Source organism: Podarcis melisellensis (assembly GCF_964234715.1).
Source record: "Podarcis melisellensis genome assembly, chromosome: 17".
Lineage (NCBI taxonomy): Eukaryota > Metazoa > Chordata > Lepidosauria > Squamata > Lacertidae > Podarcis > Podarcis melisellensis.
In genome coordinates, this window is record NC_138534.1 from 14607443 (window position 1) to 14635083 (window position 27641).

Below are 27641 nucleotides of genomic sequence, written 5' to 3' on the forward strand. Positions count from 1 at the left end.
CTGCGCCTGGGAGGGCACCCTCCGTGCCCCTCGGGAATGCACCCGCCCTGGGCAGCGCGGGAATATTCTCCACCACTGCCGGGTCTGACTCTTCCTTTACAGCAGGAACATAAAAGAGGGGTCAGGCCCTGGCAATGATGTGGTGTGACTGGCTACAGCCTGCACACCACTTCTGATGAGTGGAACCCAGCATCGTCTGGTATTCCTGGTGTCACGGTCCGGTCTATGGGCGATCGAGGTCCCGGCTGAGGACATCGTGACCGGGGGCAAGATGGCGGGGTGGGAGCAGGAATGAGAGTCCAGAAGCTAGGGGTCCGAGGGTCAGGAAGCAGGGAGTCACGAAGTCAAGGGTCCAAGGGTCAAGAAGCAAGGAGTCAAGAAGCCGAGGTCCAAGGATCAGGAAGCAAGAAGCCAAATGCAGCAAGGCAGGAAGCGTGTTGCTGTGGCAAAGAGCCAAAGGGAAATGCTAAACTTATATCCCTTCCCGGCTCTTGCCACCACGTGCTGTGAGTTACCAAGCAGCCTCACCTGTGCGGCCATGCCTTGCCTCTCCAGAACAAACTTAGGAAGGCCTCAGTCCTGCGAAGCCCTACTGGTCACAGGGCCTGGCTCCTGCATGCACTCCTGACATCTGGCACCACCACAGCCACAACTTCTCGCCTTCAGCTTCCAGGGGTGGTCATGGAGGAGGGCCTTTCTAAGGAAGCCTGAATAGGACACTAGAAGCATGCAATGGGACATGAAGGAAAGAAAGACCTTATCCTCTTTGTGTGTCTTCTTCCCCCTGTGCCACTTGTGTGGGCAGCAATGCAGGCTTCTGCCCCTAGGCAGATTGCACATACATTATTAAACCAAACAAAAGAAATTCTAAAGACGGATGTGACAAATTTGATATTATACAGGCTGATTACATTGGTACTGCTTGGTTTCTGAAGGTGACATCCAAGCCAATAGCAAACTGTCACAGAGGGGGTCCATTGGCTGCAATGGAACAAGGAGCTAGCGTTTTTTCTCCAAAACATTGGATGGTATCCAATTAAATTTTGCTCTGGGTACACTTTTCAGATTAATGGACCTAACTTATGCTTTTGAATTCTGGTGCTGGAGGAGACTCTTGAGAGTCCCATGGACTGCAAGAAGAGCAAGCCTCTCCATTCTGAAGGAAATCAGCCCTGAGTGCTCATTGGAAGGACAGATCCTGAAGCTGAGGCTCCAATACTTTGGCCACCTCATGAGAAGAGAAGACTCCTTGGAAAAGACCCTGATGTTGGGAAAGATGGAGGGCACAAGGAGAAGGGGACGATAGAGGATGAGATGGTTGGACAGTGTTCTCAAAGCTACTAGCATGAGTTTGACCAAACTGCGGGAGGCAGTGGAAGACAGGAGTGCCTGGCGTGATCTGGTCCATGGGGTCATGAAGACTCAACAACTCAACGACTCAACAACAACAACAAAACTTTGTCATGTCCATCAATTGCAACTGATTTACTCTAAGTAGCACTTAGTTAAGTGCCACCTATGCTGTTAATTTGAGTTAAACCAATAGCTTGCACATCAACCATTAGCTAATAGAGATGGAGCCAATGTGGTACCCTCCAGATGTTTTGGTCTACAGCTCCATCAGCCCCCAGCAAGCATGGCCAGTGGTCAGGAGTGATTGGAAGTGTTGATTACAACATCTGGAGGGCACAGTGTTGGTTACCCTTACAAGCCATATTTTTCCTTGTAGTAGACAACACTGTATAAGTAGTTCTATGCTCTCAAACGCAAATATTTTTCAGCATGTAATTTTGATAGTTGTGTTTCTTGGAAGCATTCAAATGGTTCTCCCGTGACTTACAATCTTTTTTTAGAGATAGACAACATTCAGTTACCTGCCTGCTACCTTGGCAGGTGAAAATGCAACCTAAAACCTTTGAGATAGAAGCAAAGCTACAAGGAGGTTTCATAGAGTTTCCCCATAGGGCATTTTATGTTTTAATTTCTAATATGAAATGTTATAACGGAATAAGAAGAGGTGCTACAGAAGGACAATAATTTATAATAGCCATTCAGAGCAGCCATTTTGCTTGAGAAATTCTCATTTTATGCTAAGAAGGAAGGAAATGAAAAAAGATTTAATTAGAATACTAATTACTTTTAAGTTAGATGCAAATAATTAAACATCTGTGTAACATTTTGGAGCACACTGACAAGGAAAACCGAATGTCTGTATTTTGTTAGAGGTTTGTGGGATGAATTGGTAATTTGGCTTTTAACGAGGCCCATACTGAATACCTAAAATGAATAAATGAATCTTTTCCATTTAGATTACAGTGCAGAACACCTGCAGGTTGTTCAGAATTACAGCCGTCTTGGTCTTAGTCCCTTATCAGTCTCTCACTTTCACCCCAATAATTGCTTTTAACAAAACTCAATTATAGAAGCCAATTGAGAATAGCAAAAGTTCTTCTGCACTGCATAAAAAGACAAGATAGAATGTAAAATAGAAAGCATGAATCTTTGCATAACGATGGGATCTGGAAGGCTTTTTTTGTGCTTGTTGCATAAGGCAGGTAAGCCGTTTTGGAACCTCTTTGTTAGCTGGAGAACAGTGGATCTTCCAGCTGATTCTTGTTGACAGTGAAGCGCTGCCCACCTTTTCGTTGACATGCTATAGCCCATGGCTATAGTAAGAGTGCATTGGACTGCAGTCCAGATCAGGGCCCCACATCTGCTGCTTGCATTGGAAGCAAAGGTCCCATTCAGCTGTCCACACAATTTGCTAATTTTACGAAAGTGCCTTGCCTAACTTGGGCCACAGATCTAGTGCAGCTGCTATAGACAGATAACTTACAGAGTCGGTGGGAGGGAGGTCTGTGTTGTGCCTCACATCTGTTTACTTTGCAGCGAGCCCAATAATATTATTTCCATGCGGCACTGAAAATAGTGATCATGGAAATGCCAATGTTACTAATACAGGATTGACCTTTCTAACCTGGAGCCTTAAGTCCTCCTATTGCTGGCAACAGTGGCTAGGTAGCAAAAGCTTCTCTGCCTAATGCATAGCAGGTATTAAGGAAGCACAGCTATGCAGTCTCACAGCAGATTTCGTTATTTAAAGAAGCCAGTGGTTAACGCTGCAATCCAGCTTAAGAAGTCATCAGCAATCAAAAAGCTAAATCACAACATTGGTTTCTCCCAGCACTGCCCAAAATTAACCCGGTTTTAGAAACTGGCAAACTCAAAGGCTTAGTTTCCAAAGCAGAGCAGCAGTTTTCTGAAATTTAGTTGGCAATCTTGTTCCCAGGCTGCTGTTTATGCAGATGATTTTGTTTTGTTTTATCCTTCCTTTTGAAAGGCGTCTCACAACCAAAACATCTGAAATAAAGATGAAAACATTGGTAAGAACATGATATGCAAATAATAATAATGAATAGTTAGCTGGTTGGTTAAATTAATCAGCAGTAAGCAAAAGCAAACAAACAAACAAACAAAAACAAGCAAAAAGGAAGGTAACCTGCACAGAATTTTGCTTAATGGTTGCCATCAATTTGATTTTAATTTGATTTTAATTAATTTTATAATGAATGTTTTTAGAATGTTGGATTATTTTGATTGTTGTTAGCCGCCCTGAGCCCAGCTTCGGCTGGGGAGGGCAGGATATTAATAAAATTTATTATTATTATTATTATTATTATTATTATTATTATTATTATTATTATAAATACCTTCAAATTCAGAAAAAGAGTGCAGTCTTTTCCTGGCATTTAAAAGCCAACAAGGATGGGGGGCGAAGAATCATGTTCAGTGCTGTAAAGGACCTGCCTTGACCCCTCACCCCAGCACACAATCTGTGCAGAGCCCCCAAGGGACAGGAAAATGCTAATTACTATGGTATTTATATTGGCCACCCAAAAACAGGGTTCTGGGCAGCTCACTCAAGAAGATACAATTATCAAATGCTATATTGAAATTAGTATTAAAACAATTTCAGCATGCAAAAAAAAAAAAATCCATATGATCGGTGGGAGGTTTTTTTTTAATTGTTTTTTAAAGCTCAGAAGAATTTTCAGTCAAGGTCTTAAGATGGTGTGCAGGAAGATGCAGTATACTTGATTGGATTAGTGTCTGCTAGGTGTTATGTAGGTTTCAGATTACACCTTGGATTGCTGGGATAAGGAAATACAAAATGGTGGTTTTCCTATTCTTGAAAATATAGAATACAGCAGTTACCCAGATCTGCCTCCAGTCTGCACAGTTTCTTTACTGTGCAGGGAACAGAAGTAAAGAGTAACATGGCTGTTTTTATATTAGCAAAACCAGAGATTAATCTTAGGCTGTGATTAGATAAAAAGTCAATAAACCCTTCAAAGGGTAACATCTTCTCTCTAGGTATTAGGAATCATCTTTCTCCAGGTCTAGGATTCTATTCTGGAATGGCTAAATTGACATTTTTCCAAGTTATACAAAAACCCAAAGGAAGTCATAAAAATAATAATTGGATGTCTATGCTGTGATCAGGCAATACTTTATTGTTGTTGTTGAGTCGTTTAGTCGTGTCCGACTCTTCGTGACCCCATGGACCAGAGCACGCCAGGCACTTCTGTCTTCTACCGCCTCCCGCAGTTTGGTCAAACTCATGCTGGTAGCTTCGAGAACACTGTCCAGAGCTGATTTCCTTAAGAATGGATCAGTTTGATCTTCTTGCAATCCATGGGACTCTCAAGAGTCTCCTCCAGCACCATAATTCAAAAGCATCAATTCTTCGGCGATCAGCCTTCTTTATGGTCCAGCTCTCACTTCCATACATCACTACTGGGAAAACCATAGCTTGAACTATACAGACCTTTGTTGTATCTAATAAATACTTCATTAGAACCAACCAAAACACACAAAATGATGGGGGCAAAGATTCCTGCACTTGATAACACTTGTGATACCTTCCTGCTCTACATTTCCATGATTCTGTAAGCAAGTTTTTAATGTTCTAAGAGTTGGTCCAGAGGTTTTTTCGGTTTGTCAGCAAGCTGTTGGGAGTGTTTACTCATTTAAAAAATGAAGTTGTAAGTTGTGAAAAGATTGCAAGTCAATCCTATTTATGTAAACTAGTATTTAAAAGAATAATAACCCAGAGGGGTGGAGTGTCTCCACCTCCATCATTCTGCCTGGACACTGAGATCCAGCTCCGAGGGCCTTCTGGTGGTTCCCTCCCTGCGAGAAGTGAGGTTACAGGGAACCAGGCAGAGGGCCTTCACCGGTAGTGGCACCCGCCCTGTGGAACGCCCTCCCATCAGATGTCAAGGAGATAAAGAACTATACAACTTTTAGAAGACATCTGAAGGCAGCCCTGTTTAGGGAAGCTTTTAATGTTTGATGTTTTATCGTGTTTTTTAATATTCTGTTGGGAGCCACCCAGAGGGGCTGGGGAAACCCAGCCAGATGGGCAGTTTATATTATTATTATTATTATTATTATTATTATTATTATTATTATTATTATTATTATTATTATTATTTAATGAAAATGTTTTCTTCACACAATGGCTTTTGATCCACTGGACACCTTTGCTAATACAAGAGGAGGGGAAGCATTTTTATTTTTTTTTGCCAATTACTCCTTCCTGCAGCAACCTACTCCACTCCCTGAAAGTCTGTTTGCAGAGTTGCAGGGAAGCTAGTATAAAGGGAAGGGAGCACACACATGCCCATATGCTTGTGGAAGCATCTTCTGGAAGAAAGGCAGCAATGGAACATCAGCATTGGATTCCATTCTTCATGTGTTTGGTGGTTTTACGTTAACATGCTTATTTGATGCTTGAAGCATTCAGTACTGGGACACGGGTGGCGCTGTGGGTTAAACCACAGAGCCTAGGAACTTGCTGATCAGAAGGTCGGTGGTTCAAATCCCCGTGATGGGGTGAGCTCCCATTGATCAGTTCCTGCTCCTGCCAACCTAGCTCGAAAGCACATCAAAGTGCAAGTAGATAAATAGGTACCGCTCCGGTGGGAAGGTAAACAGCATTTCTGTGCACTGCTCTGGTTTGCCAGAAGTGGCTTAGTCATGCTGGCCACATGACCCAGAAGCTGTATGCCGTCTCCCTTGGCCAGTAAAGCGAGATGAGTGCCGCAACCCCAGAGTCGGCTACGACTGGACCTAATTGTCAGGGTTCCCTTTACCTAGCATTCAGTAAGCAGAACAGGCACCAGAGCACAGAAATGCTAGGATACCCTTTCCGACTGGAGCCTTGACAGCTTTAAGGCCATGCGTGCACTTTTAATAGGAAATATGACATTAATAATGGATGGTGTATAGCAAATATGGATATATGTAGAAGCACTTAAGCTGCCCAGAGTGCTGCCTGGCATTCTGAATGCATCATGTTTAACTTTGACAAATGTGTGCATTTAGTTTCTTTTTATACTATAGCTTCAGAAATTTCTGTAGCATGAAATCTTCCTCCTCCGGTTATGGTTTTATCCTGAAGAACATGCAATAGAAACCTTTATTTAAATCCTCAAAGGTTTTAAAGCAGGCATAGGCAAACTCGCCCTCCAGATGTTTTGGGACTACAACTCCCATCATCCCTAGCTAACAGGACCAGTGGTCAGGGATGATGGGAGTTGTAGTCCCAAAACATCTGGAGTGCCAAGTTAGCCTATGCCTGTTTTAAAGAGTCTTCTTGCAGGCTAAGGAACTAATCAATGGGAGCGAAGTGCCAGAATCATCAGGCAAGGACAGAGAGCAGAACAGGTGTTCACAGAACTCCTTATGTAACTGCTAGTGACTAAATGCTTAGTTAAATTCCTTATGCCGGTTATGGAGACTTGGCTCATTTCAGGATTATTTCTGTGACCAGGGATTGCTCAGGCTAAAATTACTTGCACATTGATTTATGTTGTAGTGCAGAAGAGATAAACCAACAAGTATATATATATATGTGTGTGTGTGTGTGTGTGTGTGTGTGTGTGTGTGTATAAGCTTTTAAATTCCATCTTGCTTGGCTTGACAAAATAATTTTTTGCTTGTGGTTTGCAAACCTAAAATTATGCAGCCCAGTATGTGTTCTGAATGAAATCTTTCCATAAAATGAAATTTTACCTTAGAAACCCTGGCAACGGATCTACAGATCTGAAAGTACTTTCGTTTTCTTTGCTGGCTTAAGTAGATATGCTCCAAAATAATCTTCAAGGATCATCTTAGCACAGGTTGAGCAAGTGATTTGTATTTAGGCTTGAGGGGGGGAATAGCACAAATTATCCCAATACGTGTTATTTGTTCTGTATAGAACAGTTTCACTCGTTTTTGACACAGTCCCCAGATATTTTAAAAATGGGGAAGGGTATTCAATAAAAAAGAAGTGTTCAAAATGCGGGGGAGGGTCTCCAGTACTATCAAAAATGTTTGCCAGAAGTACACAGGTTGTTCCAGCCAAACTGAAAAGGAAGGTATTTTCTTCAGTACCATGGAGAGCACCTTGCTATCTCAGAAGTCATTGCTGAAGCAAGATTCATACAACAGCAGAGTTGGGACTGATGCACAATACCATTTTATATATCAAAAACACAGCTGTGGCACTCATGTTAGGTGCTCCACTTGCAAAATAAAATAAAATAAAATAAAATAGAGCAGTCAGTAATTTCCTACAAGTGCAGATCACTGCTGAATAAATGACCATTTCGTCCACAATTAAGGTGAAGATAAGTTGGACCCTTTTACATTACCCAGTGAAACTGAGTAAAGAAAGCTGATTTATGAAAATGGATGCTTACTGTTGGTGCAAAAGGATCTTTTTAAAGGAATCTGTGAATAATGCTCATAATTAGATTGGCATAAGGCAATACACCGAGAAAACACATTATTACACAAAAGGCCTAAATATGAAATATTGGACAATTTCAGATAAAGCACAGTGCTAAATTGTGATAAAAGACCGAGTACAAGAAATGTGGGCATGACCTAAATGGCATTTGCAGTTGCAGAATCTCAAGGAAAATGGAAGTTAATCAGTGAACATCTGCTACCATTTTCAGAACTAGCATGCTAGCTAAATACCCAATCAGGAACCATTGTGGTTGTGCTTAGATTAAGTATGAATAATAGTCATTTTTCCTCTTATGTCACCAATGAAACATTATAAAGTGTTGGCATATTGATGTGGGAGGTGGGTTCAAAGTAGAGATAATAGCTGTTGTTGTTGTTGTTAAAAAATGATAAACCAGATTGAACCAAATGTTGATGATGGGGATTGTTCGTTTTCTGGAATGCTAGCATTATGTCAGGAAATTCAATGACATTGGGGTAAAACCGTCTTTCTTGAATTGTCCATGTGTCAACCATAGGTTATTTGTTAATCTCTCTCAAGGAGGGCTATTTTTCGAACTGTTTTGTACCAATCATCTATCATTGTGCCAGAAAGGTCTTCCAATTAAAATTTGTAACGAGAAAGAAAGAAAAAGAACAAGCATCCAACAGTTGTATGTTCCATCAGAGGGCATAGTCTGCGAGCCACAAAAGCTGGCAAGTCTAAAATGGAGTCATGTGATTGTCTTACGTATATAGTTGGCTGGAAAAGAAGCAATTAAGTTCTGTTGAATCTTTCTGTGTGATTTTATAACTATATTGTTCTTTGTATGAGGGTCAGTTATCATTGACATGATAGCGTGGCATGGTACAGATAATGTACTGCTCTAAATCAAGATGGGGGAGTGCAGTGGCTTAAACATAGATTGCATTGCCCCTTGAAGGCATTTGCTATCCTCTGTGAAATTGGAATGAACAATCAAAATCAGAATTGAAATATTGACTTGTCCTTACAACTTAGTGCAGGCACCCCCAAACTCAGCCCTTCAGTGTTTTGGGACTACAGTTTCCATCATCCCTGACCACTGGTTCTGTTAGCTAGGAATTATGGGAGTTGTAGTCCTAAAACAGCTGGAGGGCCGAGGTTGGGGATGCCTGACTTGGAGGTATGCCACCACTGTTATACATTGATGGGTGGTGGAAGAGTTCTGAGACTCAGAAATGTGCCACACTGAGAAAAGTTCATGGCTGGTGTGAGCTCTTCAGTCTCTTAAGTTGTTGATCTTAATATCACATCACTATAATGCCGCCGACCTTCTGATCAGCAAGTCCTAGGCTCGGTGATTTAACCCACAGCGCCACCCGCGTCCCTTATATGTTGACATATTTTAGGGTAAATCGACATTATGAACTTGAACTGTTTAAGCCTGGGACCCTGTGCACATTCACCTTAGAATAAGCACCATTTAATTCCATGGAACTTGCTTCTGAGCAGACGTGTAAGATTATAGCTTACAATTTTATGAACTCTTTCCTGATGTGTGCTTTATAGAATAGACTTTTGAATAAATATGCATAGGATTTCACTGTGAAACCAGGATAGATGATAGATAGATGATGATAGATAGATGATAGATAGATGATAGATAGATAGATAGATAGATAGATAGATAGATAGATAGATAGATAGAGATAGATGATAGATAGATGATGGATAATATAGTAGTTTTCTGATGATACTAGAAATACTTCATTTATGCAATACTCAAATACTAAGATCCCCTCCTAAATTACAGTTTCTGGTTTACAGTTTCCTTTTTGGTAGAGAGTCTATATACTCTGTTCTATAGAATTGCAGTAGATTTATTCTCTCCTGTGTGTTCTCCATACATTGGATTGTTTCTTTGCACTAAAGTACCGGTTTATAATCAGTGTTAGGATTGGTTAGAGACAGAGGATGCCACAAGAAAAAGGAAGGAGCAAGGAAAATGAGAGGGTGGCTTTTTTATTTAATTCTTGAATATTTAATATCAATAAACAGTTAATGGCTGAACATTTATTTAAAAAAACACTATTTTGACGGCACCAACATCCATAGAGACTATATACCTTCACCCATCTCAGTTCTTTGCAGAAACAAGGTGCGCCTGCTCCCTCCCTTTCTAAAAATAGGTCTCAATCGATATTGTGACTCTTCCTTATCTGCACAATGAAAGGCATTCTCTGTCAAAGGCAGGAAGAGATTTCAAACGATTTCCAGTTTCTCAGAAAGAAATCCTTAGACAACAGCTCTGCCAGGAATCTCAAGATTAGACGTGTCCTCCCCAAAACTAGTTAAGCTTTTTAAAACAATAGCCGCTTCTCTTTGTTGAATCCTGCAAAAGCACGATGACTCCTTCAGGTCTACAAATAACAACACTTTGGAGGTCCCAAGCCTCAAGGAGGTTAGATTGGTCTCAACTAGGGCCAGGGCCTTTTCAGTACTGGCCCCGATGTGATGGAACGCTCTGTCACAAGAGACTAGGACCCTGCGGGACTTGACATCTTTCCGCAGGGCCTGCAAGACAGAGCTGTTCTGCCTGGCCTTTGGTTTAGACTCAGTCTAACCCTTATATTTCCCTCCCCTTATGATTTATCAGCTACTTTAAAATGAGGCTGCATTTTAAATTGCATTTTAACCTATATTTGAAATTGGTTTGTTTCTCTCCCCTATTATGTTTTTATTGTGATTTTATTGGTGTTAGCCGCTCTGAGCCTGGCTCTGGCTGGGGAGGGCGGGGTATAAATAAAATTTATTATTACTATTATTATTATTATTATTATTATTATTATTATCATCATCATCATCATCATCAGATTTCACGGTCCTGGCATATTTTCACACAACGCAGGCATGATCTAGGCATCACTTGTGTTGTTGGCATCTGTCTATTTCGAGAGGGGTGCATCTCTAGGGGTGAAGTTAAACCACTGCATTAGCAGCACTGAAGAGTAGTATCCAGTGTAGTGCAGGAAGATTTTCCCTCCTGCGCCCACCCCCCAAATCTGGACCACAGAGCTGCTCAACCCTCCAAAGAAGATGAGTAGAAACAAGCAGAGGGGAGGACAGTGGCATGCCGTAGGATAATAATAATAATAATAATAATAATAATAATAATTGTTAAAAACAACACATCATTAAATATTAAAAAGTTCCCGAAACAGGGCTGCCTTCAGATGTCTTAAAGATAAGATAGCTGCTTATTTCCTTGACATCTGATGGGAGGGCATTCCACGGAGCGGGCGCTACTACCGAGAAGGGCCTCTGCCTGGTTCCCTATAACCTCACTTCTCGCAATGAGGGAACCGCCAGAAGGCCCTTGGAGATGGACCCCGGTGTCCGGGCTGAATGGTGGGGGTGGAGACGCTCCTTCAGGTATACTGGGCTGAGGCTTTCAAGGTCAGCACCAACACTTGGAATTGTGCTCGGAAACATACTGGGAGCCAGTGCAGATCTCTCAGAACTGGTGTTATGTGGTCCCGGTGGCCACTGCCAGTCACCAGTGGTAGTCTCTGCTGCTAGCTGCAGCCAGGCACAATTAAACTATCGCTCTGTAAGTCTAGATGTCTCAGCTATGGTGTGCATGTGTTCTACACAAGCATGTTCATGTGCAAACTCTCCTGATCTTTCTCCGTGGAGATTCTTCTGTGCCCATTATAATCCTTCTCAGCTGAGAACAAGATAAGGAATCATGTTTTTGATGGTGAGGAAATAAGATATTAGTTGTTTGCCCAATAATTGGGGAGGGACAGAATTCACATGTCTTTACTGCAGCATATCTCTGGTATGGGGTTCCTGGGAGGTCAGAGGGGAGGCAATGTGTTGTAAAAGAAGTGTTTCCAGATATGTTTCATGTCTTCTATCTATTGTAGAGTGGGTGATAATGTAAAAAAAGGGTTTGTGAAATACACTATTGGTGTACTACTCTATTTAGGTGAGTTCCAGAGATGTCACTTAATAATGTTGGTTCCAGATAAGATCATCTCTGGTAATAAAACATGCTTTCACATGAATGTGTAGTTCTTAGATGCTGGCAGGACTTAACCACATGTAAGCACATGTTTTTAAAACCTCCCTGGACAGTAGTAGGAGATGTCTTCTCTCAGTCAAGGATGTTTATTAATTTAAACACTTGGGTAGATATTTTCTAAATACTGCCCCTGACTGACTCCACAAATCCCTTTGAAATGGGACAAGAATGTTCTGTCCTCTAAAGAGTACAAATGTCACACACACAAAAATGGATGTGTGTGCTGTCTAGATCTAAATTTCTCTAGACAGAAATACTGTCCCAGCATTAACTTGATATATTGGAGAAGTATGCAAAGGGCATTGTAAAATGCTCTGCCTCTTATTTGAACAGCCAAGGTCAACCCGATAGCTTAATAATTTTATTTTGCAGCCTTGATGTTGCATTTTGGCTGGTGCATATTTGTCTCAGGCTGAACTACCCCTTTATTACATAGAAGATTTTATGAGTGCTGTTAGCATGGGACCCTGGACCTCAGCACCTGAGCAAAAAGCCCTATACTCCACAGCAGGTAGCAGGTATTGTACTATTATTGAAATTAGCTATGTTCTATGATTTCTCTATGAGCAGAATTCATCTACGTTGTAGCAGGGGAGGAATGAGGTCCGTTGCTGCAATGGGATTTCCCTTCAATGCCTCCTTTCACTCCCTAAATCTGCTCTGGAGGGGGCCCACGGTGGGGGGGGGAAGCATGGACTTTCCCCCTGCATGCGTACCCTACTTAGTTCCTATGTTGAATTCCACCATATAAATGGTAAATGAGAAAGCGGTTAATCTCTTAAAGACTCCAGGACAAACTATTTTTGCAAAATGTATTTTCACTAGATCAGTTTTGATGTTGTTGTTTAGTCGTTTAGTCGTGTCCGACTCTTTGTGATCCCATGGACCAGAGCATGCCAGGCACTCCTGTCTTCCACTGCCTCCTGCAGTTTGGTCAAACTCATGTTGGTAGCTTCGAGAACACTGTCCAACCATCTCGTCCTTTGCCGTCCTGTGCCTTGGCCAAAGGCTTGGTGGAACAGCTCTGTCTTGCAAGCCCTACGGAAAGATATCAAGTCCTGCAGGGCCCTAGTCTCTTGTGACAGAACGTTCCACCAGATCAGGGCCACAGCCGAAAAAGCCTTGGCTCTGGTTGTGGCCCGGGATCTCCACAAAGTTTTGGTTTGAAGACCGTAAGTCCTCCATGGGACATACCAGGAGAGGCGGTCCCATAGGTACGAGGGTCCTAGGCTGTATAGGGCTTTAAAGGATAAAACCAGCACATTAAACCTGATCCTGTACTCCACCGGGAGCCAGTGCAGCTGGTATAGCACTGGGTGAATGTGATCCCGCGGCGAGGACACCCGCTGGAGTTTCTGGGTCAGTCTCAAGGGCAGCCCCACGTAGAGTGAGTTACAATAATCCAATCTGGAGGTGACCGTTGCGTGGATCACAGTGGCTGGGTCAGGGCGAGAGAGGTAAGGAGGAAACTGCTTAGCTTGGTGGAGATGAAAAAATGCCGCCTTTGTTATAGCTGCGACCTGTGCCTCCATGGAAAGGGAGGCGTTGAGGAAGCAATAAAATATACATGGGGGGAGGGTATTTTTATTCAGGTTCTTCTATCTTTTATCTCCGCTCTTTTCCTTTTTTTGTTTTTTTTTAAACCAAAGAATGCATATTTAGAACCAGTTCTGAAGCTGGGAAAGTTTGCAGAGGACAAGAGCTATAGCGCAATGGAGAGAGAGGTGAAAGATGAGGTGAGGTCTCGAGTAGAGACATTCTGGATCAGGATAGCAACTGCTGGCCATAGGTCTCCTCTGAACATGATGCATCACAGTGCTAGGGAAAGTTGTGTTCCACATGTGCTGTAGATCAAGAGAAAGGCAGATGTATGAGATTAGTTTGATTTCATGCCAAATCCTACTTATCTTTATGTGTGTGTCTGTGTGTGCAACACAGCTGGTTTAGCCAGCCATAAAGTACATTTGGCAAGAGTGATTTGGACGTTCTAATCATATTACTTATAAATGTGAGTTTATTGTAGTTCTTTATTAAGTAGATTTTTTTTCATTTGCTGAATAAACTTGTTCCACTGCCCAGAACTGAAAGTTTTTAATGTCATATCCATATTCCAAGAAATGACTCACCAAAGGGGTGCCAATCTCCTGCTTCCTAATGTTACCCAGATGCTCATCTATTCTTATTTTGAGCATCCTTGTAGTTTGACCTACATGGATTCTTTTTGCATGGACACTGAATGATGTATATAGCATTGTTAGTGATTTAGTGAATGATTCCAAAGGGTAAACATTGTGTGAGTCATTTCTTGGAATATGGACATGAAATTAGACGGTGGATTTTGAAATTAAGCAACAGCCCCTCAAGGCTTGAATGAACTAGTGCGGTTTTTGTTTTTGTTGTTGTTTTTTGTCTTCTTTTAGCCTAAATAGCATACTCATTGATTTACATTATATAATTTCCCAAAACATTGTGCATTGCTGAATAATTGTTATTTTTAATGGGGGTTGTTGTTTTTTAGACTGTGTTGTTGTTGTTTAATCGTTTAGTCGTGTCCGACTCTTCGTGACCCCATGGACCAGAGGATGCCAGGCACTCCTGTCTTCCACTGCCTCCCGCAGTTTGGTAAAACTCATTCTGGTAGCTTTGAGAACACTGTCCAACAATCTCGTCCTCTGTCGTCCCCTTCTTCTTTTGCCCTCCATCTTTCCTAACATTAGGGTCTTTTCCAGGGAGTCTTCTCTTCTCATGGGGTGGCCAAAGTATTGGAGCCTCAGCTTCAGGATCTGTCCTTCCAGTGAGCACTCAGGGCTGATTTCCTTAAGAATCGATAGGTTTGATCTTCTTGCAGTCCATGGGACTCTCAAGAGTCTCCTCCAGCACCATAATTCAAAAGCATCGATTCTTCGGCGATCAGCCTTCTTCATGGTCCAGCTCTCACTTACATACATCACTACTGGGAAAACCATAGCTTTTACTATACGGACCTTTGTTGGCAAGGTGATGTCTCTGCTTTTTAAGATGCTGTCTAGGTTTGTCATTGCTTTTCTCCCAAGAAGCAGGCGTCTTTTAATTTTGTGGCTGCTGTCACCATCTGCAGTGATCATGGAGCCCAAGAAAGTAAAATCTCTCACTGCCTCCATTTCTTCCCCTTCTATTTGCCAGGAGGTGATGGGACCAGTGGCCATGATCTTCGTTTTTTTGATGTTGAGCTTCAAACCATATTTTGCGCTCTCCTCTTTCACCCTAATTAAAAGGCTCTTTAATTCCTCCTCACTTTCTGCCATCAATGTTGTGTCATCTGATTAGCCCTTGATAAAGGCCTCCTGGCCAAAATGTGGGCATTCTTCATAAATAAAGTCACCATTATTCTTCCAGCATCTTTGAGATTCATTTCTCCCATGGTCTTTCAGATGCTTCCAGATTTTGGTGGAATGTGAAGCAAGGATTCAAATTCCTTTTAAATCATAAGCATATCCAAACTAATGCAAGGCAAATAAATAGCAGGTGAAAAGCTCCAAGGTTATATGAAAACTCATGCTCATTAGAGTTTATCAGACATCTTAGGTTGCAGAGGAGAAGTGTTCTTGGTAGCTGCTTCCTGACTTCAGAGATAGAGGGTTTTCTTAGAGGTTCTGGCAGAATATATTTCAAAAGTTACTTAAGACACTGGGATATATATATATATATCCTTTTTCATCTTGCTTTTTTGGGGGGGATGGTGGAATCATTCTTAACATTTTAAAAAACTTGGCTTTTCTTTTTCTGATTTTCTTTAAAAAAAAACCACACTCTTCAGAAAGCTCTAAATCATATGCATTTTCCACTAAATGAACTTCATTTGACATTAAAGCTGACCTTTTCAGAAAGCTGCCATTTTTGTTCCTAGGCTCTCTTTGTAACTTGAGTGAGCGTTGTAGGTATTTCCCTGCTCGTGTTATGTTTTGTCATGGAAACAGACCTTCTCTGTTTGCTTCTAGCTGCAAAAAAATATGACAAAACGTTGTTGTTTCATTCAGTGGTGATGCAGTTATTATCTTCACCATTGGATACAATTAAAATGCATTTGCCAGGCTTGGAAGAAGAGAATAAATTTGCTAAAACTGTGAGTTTTATGTAACCAGCAGTAGGAACTAGGTGTTCTCTGGTTGCATTATTGCTACCTCTTTCAAATCAAACTAAAGAAAATAAAATACAATAAAGAAAACTAAGGAAAATAAAATACAATAAAATAATTTTTTAAAATCCTTCCAATAGCACCTTAGAGACAAACTAAGTTAGTTATTGGTACTGTATGAGCTTTCAACTTGAGGTTGTAAAGGTAAAGGTACCCCTGACCATTAGGTCCAACTTCTGCCAGTTTCAGAAATTGTGGGTTACTTTGCACCCACAGACTCTGGTACCCAAAACCTGTAACAATATAATTTTCTTAGATACGTCAGCTTTGTTGTTGTTGTTTAGTCGTTTAGTCGTGTCCAACTCTTTGTGACCCCCTGGACCAGAGCACGCTAGGCACTCCTGTCTTTTACTGCCTTCCGCAGTTTGGTCAAACTCATGCTGGTAGCTTCGAGAACACTTTCCCACCATCTTGTCCTCTGTCGTCCCCTTCTCTTTGTGCCCTCCATCTTTCCCAACATCATAGTCTTTTCCAGGGAGTCTTCTCTTCTCACGAGGTGGCCAAAGTCTTGGAGTCTCAGCTTCAGGATCTGTCCTTCCAGTGAGCACTCAGGGCTGATTTCCTTCAGAATGGATAGGTTTGATCTTCTTGCAGGCCATGGGACTCTCAAGAGTCTCCTCCAGCACCATAATTCAAAAGCATCAATTCTTCGGCGATCAGCCTTCTTTATGTAATTTTGGGTGCATGGTGTACACAAGCATATTTGATTCTCTCAATGATTTCAAGCAAGTATACTTAAAATGACAGCAAATATTTTATTTGGAGTGGTACTTGTGGGGAATCATTTATTCATAGCAATTCTTTGAAAAGGGCATCTCAACAACTTTTCCAGTGGAAGAATCACACAGCATGACAAGATAGTAATGCTGTAAAAACTAGCAGGACATTTTTATTTTATTTTATAAAGAAAATGAGGACTTCTATTGTTGTTGGGTTTTTAAAATATGTGTGTGTGTGGAGAGAGAGAGAGAGAGAGAGAGATGGATGGATCACAGCCATTTTTATTATTATTTAGTGGCTTCAGCTCTTAATTTTGTCATATTTTGAATGGTAGGAGTGATTTCATCCCAGCCTGGGCTGAACAAAGAATGAAGTGTGATGCTAACTAGGTTTTTTGGACTCATACCAAAATGCAATGTGCTTTATTTGGCTACCTTAATAGGTTATAATAAGGTTTAAGGATTGTTACTCCCACAAGCCCTTTTGAGCTTATAATATATTTGCTCTTAGAGACTTTAGTCCTGGTCTACCAAACACTTGTTCAGACAAGTAAACCTCCTCTATATTTTTAGTCAACTTAGGAGAAACTTTGCTTAGAAGGTTTGCAAAATTGCACGAAATCATATTCCATCTTGTAAGAACAGCTTTGCCCAAATCGTGATTCAGAGAAGTGTGGGAATCAGATCTGGGTGGGAGACCTCAAAGACCTGAGGTGGGGTACCATCTGGGACAAGCAACCAGCCACTTAAAACAATGTTGGCTAGAATTAAAAGAGTCCATACTCAAGTCAAAACAAAAAAAATTCCTTCCAGTAGCACCTTAAAGACCAACTAAGTTAGTTCTGAAGAAGTGTGCATGCACACGAAAGCTCATACCAAGAACTAACTTAGTTGGTCTTTAAGGTGCTACTGGAAGGAATTTTTTTTGTTTTGACTATGGCAGACCAACACGGCTACCTATCTGTATCCATACTCAAGGTTGAACATAGTTGCCATCTCATCCTAGTACGGGTGCATTATATGAACTGATCTTCATCATCATTATGTTGGCAGCGTTATAATATGGAGGCTCTCTAATATGTGTGTGGTGGGGTGGTAAAGTTTTTGGGGAGAAACCAAATAAAAATGTGTCCATATATTTGTTCAGCTAGTCAGAATAGGCAGTAAGCTTTGTACCATGTTGTTGCATCATTCCATCCTGTATGAGGCAGGGAGAGAGAGACGTTTGCCCTCCACAACAGGTCAGGTCACCATGTGCCAGTCAACTTAGAATAGCTTGATACCAGAGATGAAGGTTAGGAGACCGTTTTCTTTTTGTGTTTGGAAGATCACAGTCATACAGGTAAAGTGCCAGGAATAATTAGAAGAGACAATGCTTCAGTCCCCAGTAGGTGCTGAACGCTTTATCTGTAATGAAGAACTTGCTGTTCAGGTTTTGTGCTGTTTTGTTCTGATTAACTGGCAAGCGAGTTGCCCATATAGTGCATTCTCATGGTAGCGGCAATGCTGTCTTTCTGAATAATCGTCACAAGGATGTAATATGAGTTAGTACTGTGTTAGACAGTACTAAAGATCGTGTTCAACAAGTCAGGTTGCACCCTTGCTGCATAATTTGTTTGACTTCTATACTGATTGTCTCGCCTCTGTTTGGGGGCAATTCTTACACATCCAACATCTCAGTCCCAAATCTGTTTACTTGGAGCTATTTGTCCCACTGATTCTCAGTAAATCTGCTTAGGAACACGAGAGACCCTGCAGCTACAATCCTACACATACACACAACTTATATTTAATGATTTTATGCTTTGCTGTTGTTTCCCACTCTGGAAATACTTTGGAATACTGTGCCAATAACTCTTTTTTGAAAAGAAATGTGTGTGTGTTTTGGAGGGAATCATAGCACTATGGCAATAGTTCTGCTAGCACAAGATTTTCAGCTTGCCAGGTAGAACTGTCCCCCTTTGCACTAACAGACATCCCGCTCTGTGGTGGGAAGAAGAGTGCAGAAAGCCCCATTGCACTAACAGACGTCCCACTCTTGGTCTCTGATGATGATGATGATGATGATGATTAATAGCACAGCTCTGTTTGCCGCTGCCATCTCGTACCAAATCCAAATACTGTATGGGTCTGAAAAGTATTACGTACAGAGAAAATCACTCCTCCTTCACTGAGCACAGGTGTCAATCATCTTGTAGTCAAAATGGCACCACCTGCACATAAGAGGAAGGTGTTAGGAGGCTCAGAAGAACCCCAAGATTTGCAGTAATGCAAAAAAAGAAATCTTTAGGAACACCTCCCCCCCCCCAAACAGCTCATTGAGGACTCAGTGGGCACAGAATGCTGCCTGGAAGGAAAAATGGAAAACCAGGAATTGAACATCAGGGAAAATGGCATGGCTGAGAGGAACAGGGACATCTTGGGCAGATTCCATTGGCTTCCCCCATTTTCAGATTTCAGGGGGTGGGAGATGATCCTTACGTAAGACAAAACAACTCCATCCACACACAAGAGAGCAGGTACTGTGAGGTTTGGGTGAACCCAGAGATTTGCAGAAGTACAAGGAATCTTGGGGGGTGGGGTGGAACCCGAAACAATCCATTGGGGATTGAGCAGGATCAGCAGCCCTGAAGTGCTGAATCACTTGGAAATGCAAACAGAGCAAGGAATGGAATGGAATGGGCTGACTGGTGAGGAGAGTTGCGATGGGGCAGGAAAGGCTAGCTGAAAGGAGGAAGCCCAGAGAAAGTGGAAGGCACTCATACCTTGGTCTTTTCCGTTATTGTCCTCTGTCTCCTTCCCTTTACTCCTTTTGGAGAAATTAGGAGAAATCTGCTTCCAGGGCAGATAGATATAGATATAGATATAGATATAGATATAGATATAGATATAGATATAATTTCCCAGTAGTGATGTATGGAAGTGAAAGCTGAACCATAAAGAAGGCTGATCGCTGAAGAATTGATGCTTTTGAATTATGGTGCTGGAGGAGACTCTTGAGAGTCCTATGGACTGCAAGAAAATCAAACCTATCCATTCTGAAGAAAATCAGGCCTGAGTGCTCACTGGAAGGACAGATCGTGAAGCTGAGGCTCCAAGACATTGGCCACCTCATGAGAAGAGAAGACTCCCTGGAAAAGACCCTGGTGTTAGGAAAGATGGAGGACACAGTGAGAAGGGGACGACAGAGGACGAGATGGTTGGACAGTGTTCTCTAAGCTACCAACATGAGTTTGACCAAACTGCGGGAGGCAGTGGAAGACAGGAGTGCCTGGCATGCTCTGGTCCATGGGGTCACGAAGAGTCGGACACGACTAAACGACTAAACAACAACAACAATAGTTGGGTAGTGGGTTGAAGCTCAGGAAGCTGTAGAACAAAAGTACCACTTACAGTAGCTATTCGGCAGGATGGTAAATTGTATCTGCAGATAAGCTTGTGAAGAAAATTACCTGTGCTTCTACAACAGAAGAACCCTTTTCCATTTTGACCCCAGTTGACTTTTCCTTGGCGTAATAAGTTAAAAAAAGAGGAAGGGGAAGTTTTCTCATCTAGTCTACCACATCGTCTACCACAATTTACATGTAGCTTCTATGGGGCTTTAAGCAAAGTCTTCCTTAGGTTGGAGACCTTAGTCCTGCTATCTAGACATCTCAACTCTTCATCTAGAGCAGGCATGGCCCTCTAGCAGTTTTGGGACTACAACTCCCATCATCCCTAGCTAACAGGACCAGGGGTCAGGGATGATGGGAATTGTAGTCCCAAAACAGTTGGAGGGCCAAGTTTGGCCAGGCCTGATCTAGAGTTTCTGCAGATTGAAGTTGGAACTCTGTTGTGCCCTCTACTGCTGAACTGTGGAACCTCCCATAATTGATTTCTTTTTAGCCCACATTCCAACAATTCCCTAAATATCAGAGTTCATACTTCAAAAAAACTGGATCAAAGTGAATATAGGAAAGTTCAGCTTGCTTTTTATCTTCTGCCAGTGGTTCTCCTTCTGAGGTCAACTACAAACGAGCCGTATCTATTGGCCTGAGATGGAAATTCTGTTTTATAAATTGTGGGTTCTCCTACTTTATATCATGTGTATTATTGCATAGTATGTTCAGTGTACTGCATACTCTGCAATGTTTTGCATCACTAAAACTTACAAATTGGGTTGTGGCTGGCTTCCCTAATAGCTTGTGGCTTGAAATACCAGGAATGTGCTTATTAAACTATCTTTGAACAGTTCGGGCATCTCTGGAGCAGGGCCAGCCATGGACATTTTGCCACCAGAGGCAAACCAGAAATTGCTGCCCGGTTTCCTCCTCCTCCTCTGTGCACCCAACATGCATTAGATGTCAATCAGGCAAAGGCCTGGTTAAAGAGGAACTTTTTCTATCTATTATCATTTATTATAAAAGGTAAAGGGACCCCTGACCATTAGGTCCAGTCGTGGCCAACTCTGGGGTTGCGGCGCTCATCTCACTTTATTGGCCGAGGGAGCCGGCGTACAGCTTCCGGGTCATGTGGCCAGCATGACTAAGCCGCTTCCGGCAAACCAGAGCAGCACACGGAAATGCCATTTTCCTTCCCGCCGGACGGGCTTTCAAACTGCTAGGTTGGCAGGAGCAGGGACCGAGCAACAGGAGCTCACCCCGTCGCAGGGATTCGAACCGCCGACCTTCTGATCGGCAAGTCCTAGGCTCTGTGGTTTAACCCACAGCACCACTCGCGTCCCATTATTTATTTATTATAATTGTCCTGTAAAGGCCAAGCTAGATGTGAGGGGACATGGAATTAATTGTGTAGATACAGTTATGTGCACTTAAATAAATTTGTAAATAACATCCATGGGAAGCCTCCAGGTTGTTGGGGATTGGGATATGGGACTGCTTTCCACTGTCCAAACCATTACTTCTCTGAAGAGCTTTACATTTTAAGGGAAGTCCTCATTGGTCCTAAATATCAATTACAGGTATAGTAGGTATGTAGTCTCTGTTTCAAAATGTCAAGGCAATCATCCTTATTTCTTCAAGCCATTCTTCTTACAGCAGGATTACTCTGAGGTGCTTTATTTACATATTTATTTACATAGACGAATGATTCAGATGCATATGTGTCTAGAATAAATGTCTAGAGTTGCATGGACACTGAGATGTGACTCTTTTCTAGAGAATGTACGTTAGCATTTCTAGGGAGAGAGAGAAATCATTGTGCTGTCTTGACACTTTGTTTAACACTTTCTTTTGAAAACATTGGCATGCTTTACCATCCATTTTACTCTTTTGTTTTGTCTTTTCTTTTTCCTTTCCACTCATGCAGTCAAATGCCGGGGATGACCAGACACTAACGGTAGGCAGTAGCAAGTGTCTTTTTATATCTAGTCATTTGGATTCTAAAATGCATAGTCAGTTTTTTTATTATATATGTGATGATATAATTGTAAAACTTGGAATTCTAGTGCTAAAACTATTTCTGGGATTTTACTTTTCCATTTCATTTGCATTTTATTGGAAGATGGATGCATATACAGAGGGACGGCATCCAGCTAAGTTTTATTCACAGTTAGCCTGTTGAAATGAATGATCCTTAGTTAGGCATGCTCATTAATTTCAATAGGTCCACTGTCAAGTATGACTTAAGACTGGATACAAGTCAGAGTCTGCCATTTTTCCTTGGCCTTAATCACCAAGCCACATACAGTCATATCTCAGGTTCCAACACTTCAGGTTGTGTTTTCTTGGGTTACGGACCACCAAAACCCGGCAGTACTGAAATGGGTTACTTCCGGGTTTCGGCGGTCGCACATGTGCAGAAGTGCTAAATCGCGCTTTGCGCATGCGCAGAAGCGCTGTATCGCAACCCGCGCAGGTGCACCACTGCGGGTTGTGAACGCTTCGGGTTGCGAACGTACATCCCACATGGATCACATTCGCAACCCGAGTGTCCACTGTCTACAATTAGTTTATTGCCCCTCTCCTTGCCGAGGTGTAGAAGCTGTCTGGCCCAGTTTAGGTGAAGAATTTCACTTTCATTGCTTAACTGGCAGCCAAGGACACATTTCCCTTTCCTTTGATAGCTAAGGTAAAGGGACATGAGACCCCTGACCATTAAGTCCAGTTGTGGCCAACTCTGGGGTTGTGGCGCTCATCTCGCTTTATTTGCCGAGGGAGCCAGCGTACAGCTTCCGGGTCATGTGGCCAGCATGACTAAGCTGCTTCTGGCGAACCAGAGCAGCACACGGAAACGCCGTTTACCTTCCCGCTAGAGCAGTACCTATTTACCTACTTGCACTTTGACTTGCTTTCGAACTGCTAGGTTGGCAGGAGCAGGGACTGAGCAATGGGAGCTCACCTATTCGCGGGGATTCGAACCGCCGACCTTCTGATCGGCAAGCCCTGGGCTCTGTGGTTTAGACCACAGCGCCACCTGTGTCCCACCTTTGATAGCTAACTCTCTTCAAATGCCTGTTCATTAATTCGTGTCAGTTCAGTGGATACGGTTTTGTGAATGTGTTTTCCCAGGTCATGCGTAGCTCCTCTCTCAGGGCTCATGTGCCTAACCAAACCCCACTAGTTATAAAATAATTGCCCTGCAGGTTATTTTTTTCTTTTCGTTTTCACCAACTGTGCATATATCTTACAGTCATATATATTTCCAGAGTTATAATTCCACCTACAAAACTGCAATGAGTCAGAAGAATGAATTGCATATGAATATGGAAATTATGTTCATTGCTTCATTGCTTTTCCATAGGTCTGGTTCACATGTCACTTAAAAAGCAGGGGGCGGCAAAGTTTTTGTGGCTTGGGCTGGAGTGCACATGCATGTGCAAATGCTATTTCCGGCGCTCCTTCCAGTGCGGAGGAGGCTTGCGCAGCTTCCCATTGGCTGCAGGAGCTTCTTGCAGCCAATGGGAAGCCAGCCAACATTGCGGAAGGCAGTCTCCTCTCTGCTCCGTGCCGGTTTAGCGTGGCGCACGGGAGCCAACCGAGTGGGCGGCGAGGGTCCATGGGCCTTAGGTTGCCGACCCCTGCTTTAAAGCACGGTTGAAATAAAACTACCACACTGTTCAAAAGTTCCCGTTTTCTTCCTTTTGCCGCACCAAAAAGGAATAAAACCAGACTGGCCATAGTACACATGCAAACCCTTCAAGTATCCCATTTTTCCAGGGGCAATCTCAGAATTTCAGAAGCCATCCCAGTTTCTGATTTGATGCTGGAATGTCCCAGTTGTCCTTTTTTACTCCCCTCCACAAATGCCCACTCCTGCCACAAACCAGTAAGGGGGAAGAGTTACCTTGGTAGATGCCTTGTCTTGTTTTTAGACCAATTTGGAGCCTTCATTTTGCTCAGTATTTCTGCTGTGAGCTGGAAGAGGCCCCTTCTTCTTTGGCCACAACTAACTTGTCATTTGCTCTTAAGATACTGGTGTTTATGAGGCTTATATAATGTGACCCAGGGACTGAAAACCTAGCTTTATGTGAAGTATTTAAGACTATTATCTTTTTTTTTTTAAAGATATTTACTAAGTTTTCCATTGTAACCATCCAATAAAAACCACATTAAAACATTCCAAATTATAATACAATTTAAAAAGCCAAACAGCCGTGCCAAATTATATATCTTTGGGTGACTTCCCATGCTCTGAAGTTCAGGGAGTGATGATCTAACATTGCACATCATTCCTTAATTAGTCCAAATAGTCCTGATAAACATTTCCGATATTGATCCTTCGTTTATTTTTAACAGCCTCTGAATTCATTTAGCAAGCGGGTTAGTCCTGACTGTACGACCTTATGGTGTTATCTAATTATTTTCCTAAAATATGTAAAAAATAGCAATACCTGCTTTATATACATAGTAGGGAGGAGTCACAGCATTGTAGTACATGCAGTAAATTTACTTTCCAAACAGGATTTAAATAGTTTTTTCCTCTCTTTCCCCCTTTAGACTAAGCCCCGTCTGCAGCGTGGTGGGAGCTCTGCATCTCTGCACAACAGTCTAATGAGGAACAGCATTTTCCAGCTTATGATTCACACTCTTGACCCACTTGCTGAAGGTATCGCTTCAACGTGTTTTATTTTTTCGGTTGCTTTTCTTTCCCTCTTGTTAATTTTATTTAAAATTGCCTTCGGCAGCTAATGCTTCTTTTCTCCTGTTCTCTTTGGGCGCAGTTGACAAAATGGGTGCTTTCTTTTCATCTCAGTAGGGGGCTTCCACATGTGCAAAAACCTCCCATGCACAAACATTGGTTTAAAATCAGCCTTTAAATCAAGGCCCTGCCGAAACAATTCCTCTCCCTTCAGATAAAATAGACAAATGTAGACACAGCTCTGTTTGTGTGTTTTGTGTGTGTGTGTGTGTGTAATACAGATTATGTCTTCTGAAATAACGCTTGCATTTGCAAGGCTTGAATTTCTCCAAAAATAAGTAATCGTACGTTAGCAAACTATGAGAATATTCTCATAATTTGCTTACTCAAGTGATTGCAAAATTTAAATTGCTCTATATTAGAAGCACAAGGAATTTGGGTTTCATTTGAAAACTTTTTAATTACTTTTTTTTTTAAGGGAATGCTCCACATCTCTTTGAAACGAAGATTTTGGGTTTTTTTGTCATTTTTAACCAAATGATGTAATGTTCACAAGTCTTAAAGGAAAAGCTGCTACTCTTTTATTCCTTACGTTCTAAGCATTACCAAGTCTCCGCTCAGACAAGTACATGTGCTTGACAATGTTGTCAGAAGCGATTGGGACTCTCTTGACTGTATAAAGCTTTGCAACTGCCACTGGAAGCTTTGCAGCTGCTCAGTTGAAATTAACTTTGCCAGTAATAATCTGTCTGGACTGTGAAGGTTAGCTTTAAAAAAATGTTATCTTACTAAAAGAAGCAAACAAACCCCAAGACACCCAACCAAATTGTATTATTTGTCTCCTTTTATATTCCTTTGTTTTCTCCTTCAAAGCATAGCTCTGCATCTGTCTTGCATCATCTGCCTTAAGCAGCTGCTGTGTAGCCTTTCAGAACCATTTTTTAAAAACATAACACAGTGTTGAAGGAGGTTTACCGTATTTTTTGCTCTATAAGACTCACTTTTTCCCTCCTAAAAAGTAAGGGGAAATGTGTGTGCGTCTTATGGAGCGAATGCAGGCTGCGCAGCTATCCCAGAAGCCAGAACAGCAAGAGGGATCGCTGTGGGATCGCTGCGTTCCTCCCGCTGCCCTGAAGAGGCTTTGTGTTGCTTTCGCTGAAGCCAAAACAGCAAGAGGGATTGCTGCTTTCACTGCGCAACGATCCCTCTTGCTGTTCTGGCTTCTGAGATTCAGAATATTTTTTTTTTCTTGTTTTCCTCCTCCAAAAACTAGGTGCGTCTTGTGGTCTGGTGCGTCTTATAGAGTGAAAAATACGGGTACTTCTCCTCTCCTGTAACAAAAGTATTTAGATGGATATTCCAGAAATCCAGTATCAGCACTCATTTATTGGTGGGCCATGACCAACAACTAGCTTATGCCTTACCCTAAATTTGCACCTGCAAAAGCACCTCCATCTTCTTAAAGTCTTCTTAAAAGGTCGAGCAAGAAAGCAGGGAGATCAGGCAGGAGGGAGACAAGAGAAGGGGAAAGCTGGATCAAAATTAATATTCAGTCTGCATTATAAGCCAAGAACAGAAATGCGTGTATTCAAAAATTGGGTGATCTTATTCTGATCTTGAAATATTATTTTAGCAAAACTATAAATTCTGCAGGTGATGCGGTCATCTAGTTGTGAGATGGTGACGATGACAATTGTGATTAAAGTTACCAAGGCACTGCATAAAGATCTATTTTTTTTAAGTATTCCTTCACACAAGCTTACGGTCTAGTAGATACGATACAAAAGGGAAAAGGGGTTGAGAGTTCAAAGAGGGGGAGCAAACTGGTACTGCTAATTTTTCCCCCAAAAAAATTTTGTATTCATTTTCCCATAAAAATCTTCATATTTTATCCCTTACAAATAATACTATTTTAAAATATCTTCTACTTCTAACCCTACAGCCTATATCCACTTCCAAAGCTATTCTAAGATTTAAATATTAACATATTTTTTCAAATAGTCTTTAAACTTCTTCCAGTCTTCTTCCACCACATCTTCTCTCTGGTCTCAGAATCTCCCAGTCAGTTCGGCAAGTTCCATATAGTCCTGTGGTCCCGCTAATGTTATACGTGTTGAACCATCAGGTGGGATGGCCACTGAGGGAGATGATTTGGGGAGAGCCACTGCTTTTTCATCTATTGTACTAATAATAGCATTAACTCAGGACATTTATTAAGGATTAAAGTATTCCTCGGGCCATTAAGTTATCCTGGGTAATTATTTGTCTTCTGGGAATCTAAAGCATCATAAAGTGCTTTAGAGTGTTCAAAACGCTTCGCATACATTAAATTGTACAAAAAAGGGAGGCACGATTATCTCCATATTTCAGATACAGAGAGAGGGACTGAGAGATAATGGCTTTCTTAAGAAAATGAGCTTTATTTGTATCTGTCTCACCCTTCACTACTGCATTTACAGGAAGCTGACATCTTATGACTATAAACAAACATAATAAAATTATGACAATAGATAAAAACTACAACAGTAAACCACCAAACATTAAAACTAGGAATTTCCGGATTTGTAGCTCATTTTCATGCAGCACAAGTCTATGCCTAGTTTACACAAAACTAAGTCCCACAGTGCTCAATGGAACTTACATCCAGGAAAAGCATGTAAAAAAATTGTGTCCTTAGCTACTATGGTATAACAGGACATCACTTGATTCTTAAGTCCTTTTAATCCACTGGCATTATTTAAACTTTGCAAGAAATTTGCAGGATAAGTTATCGCATCTTAAAGCATTTAAAAAAAAAATCGTAAAAAGAACCATATA

General features: G+C 41.7%; 1 protein-coding gene across 6 annotated transcripts in view; it reads left to right on the top strand.

The window, feature by feature from the left end:
- The window catches only part of SLC24A2 (solute carrier family 24 member 2), an 84891-nt gene that overhangs the window by 26963 nt on the left and 30287 nt on the right, over nucleotides 1-27641 (top strand). For 4 of the 6 annotated variants that reach the window (XM_081894197.1, XM_081894201.1, XM_081894198.1 and 1 more), the window contains exons 3-4: nucleotides 22053-22082; nucleotides 24683-24791. In XM_081894197.1, the coding sequence (XP_081750323.1) occupies nucleotides 22053-22082; nucleotides 24683-24791 (139 nt within the window). The remainder of the gene's footprint in view (nucleotides 1-22052; nucleotides 22083-24682; nucleotides 24792-27641) is intronic. The other 2 variants (XM_081894200.1, XM_081894202.1) reach the window with 1 other exon arrangement.